The sequence below is a fragment of the Oryzias melastigma genome, unplaced genomic scaffold (genome assembly GCF_002922805.2).
Source record: "Oryzias melastigma strain HK-1 unplaced genomic scaffold, ASM292280v2 sc01703, whole genome shotgun sequence".
Classification (NCBI taxonomy): domain Eukaryota; kingdom Metazoa; phylum Chordata; class Actinopteri; order Beloniformes; family Adrianichthyidae; genus Oryzias; species Oryzias melastigma.
The window spans coordinates 1-857 of record NW_023418283.1 but is presented as its reverse complement, the minus strand read 5'-3'; the positions used below and the strand labels follow the sequence as shown (position 1 = coordinate 857).

The following is an 857-nucleotide window of genomic DNA, read 5'->3' as shown; positions in this document are numbered from 1 at the left end:
CTTCTCCTCATTCTGTTTCCCCTTCGAGCCGACCCCGACTTGACCCCTCCATGGAGGCGTCCTCCTCATGTCCGTCTGGTCTCCTCACAGGAGCTGCTCCCACGAGAAGGTGGTGTCCATGCTGCAGGGCAGCGGCGCCATGCCCACCCTGGTGGTGGAGGAGGGGCCGGCGGACTTCTCCTCGGAGCAAACGGAGCCGGACGAGCCCCCGAGTCTGGCCCCCACCACTCTGCCTCGCTCTCGGTGAGGAGCCGACGCCGCGTTCCCGTCCATGAACGTCTGAGGACGGTCCGTGACTCTCAGCTTGGCCGCTCCGCAGGTCTCCGGCTCTCAGCTCGCTCCAGTGGGTGGCGGAGATCCTCCCTCCGAGCATCAAAGTTCACGGCCGGACCTTCAGCCAGCAGCTGGAGCATCTGCTCACCATCCAGGAGAGATACACCGTCTGCAAAGCTCTGGAGACCTTCTTCCAGCACCGGTGAGAGAACACGGCTAGAACAGGTTCACCAGGAGAGGGATCGACCGCGGAGGAACGTTGATCCCAGAGTCCAGAGGCCGACTGTAGTTTTTATGTTCATTTCTTAAGAACTTCTCATGAAAACAGATGAACTCGTCACGATGTCACTCGTTTGTTTTGTTCGTCCTGCTTTATCCACAAACATTACAGAGCTAAACGTTGGAAAATCTTAGTTACAGTATATGGAAATGTTTATTTTTGTTTGTAAGTCAGTCTCAAAGACGACGTTTAGCACAAAGCAGCAGATCCCAGCGTGAGCGAGACGCTGTGGTCAACTTCATGACACGGAGTCTGTTCTTGAGATTTTTAAAACATGATCTGAAAGATCATATTTGTGGTTTTA

The 857-nt window shown here is 54.6% G+C and overlaps 1 protein-coding gene across 1 annotated transcript in view; it reads left to right on the top strand.

Annotated features, from left to right (window-relative positions):
* LOC112138092 (delphilin) overlaps positions 1-826 on the top strand; it is a gene marked incomplete at its 5' end in the record, with an annotated part of 2993 nt that extends 2167 nt beyond the window's left edge. The window contains 2 exon segments of the mRNA XM_024260658.1: positions 91-243; positions 320-826. Coding sequence (XP_024116426.1) covers positions 91-243; positions 320-479 — 313 coding nt within the window. The 3' untranslated portion in view covers positions 480-826.
* Between the last annotated feature and the right edge of the window lie 31 nt (positions 827-857).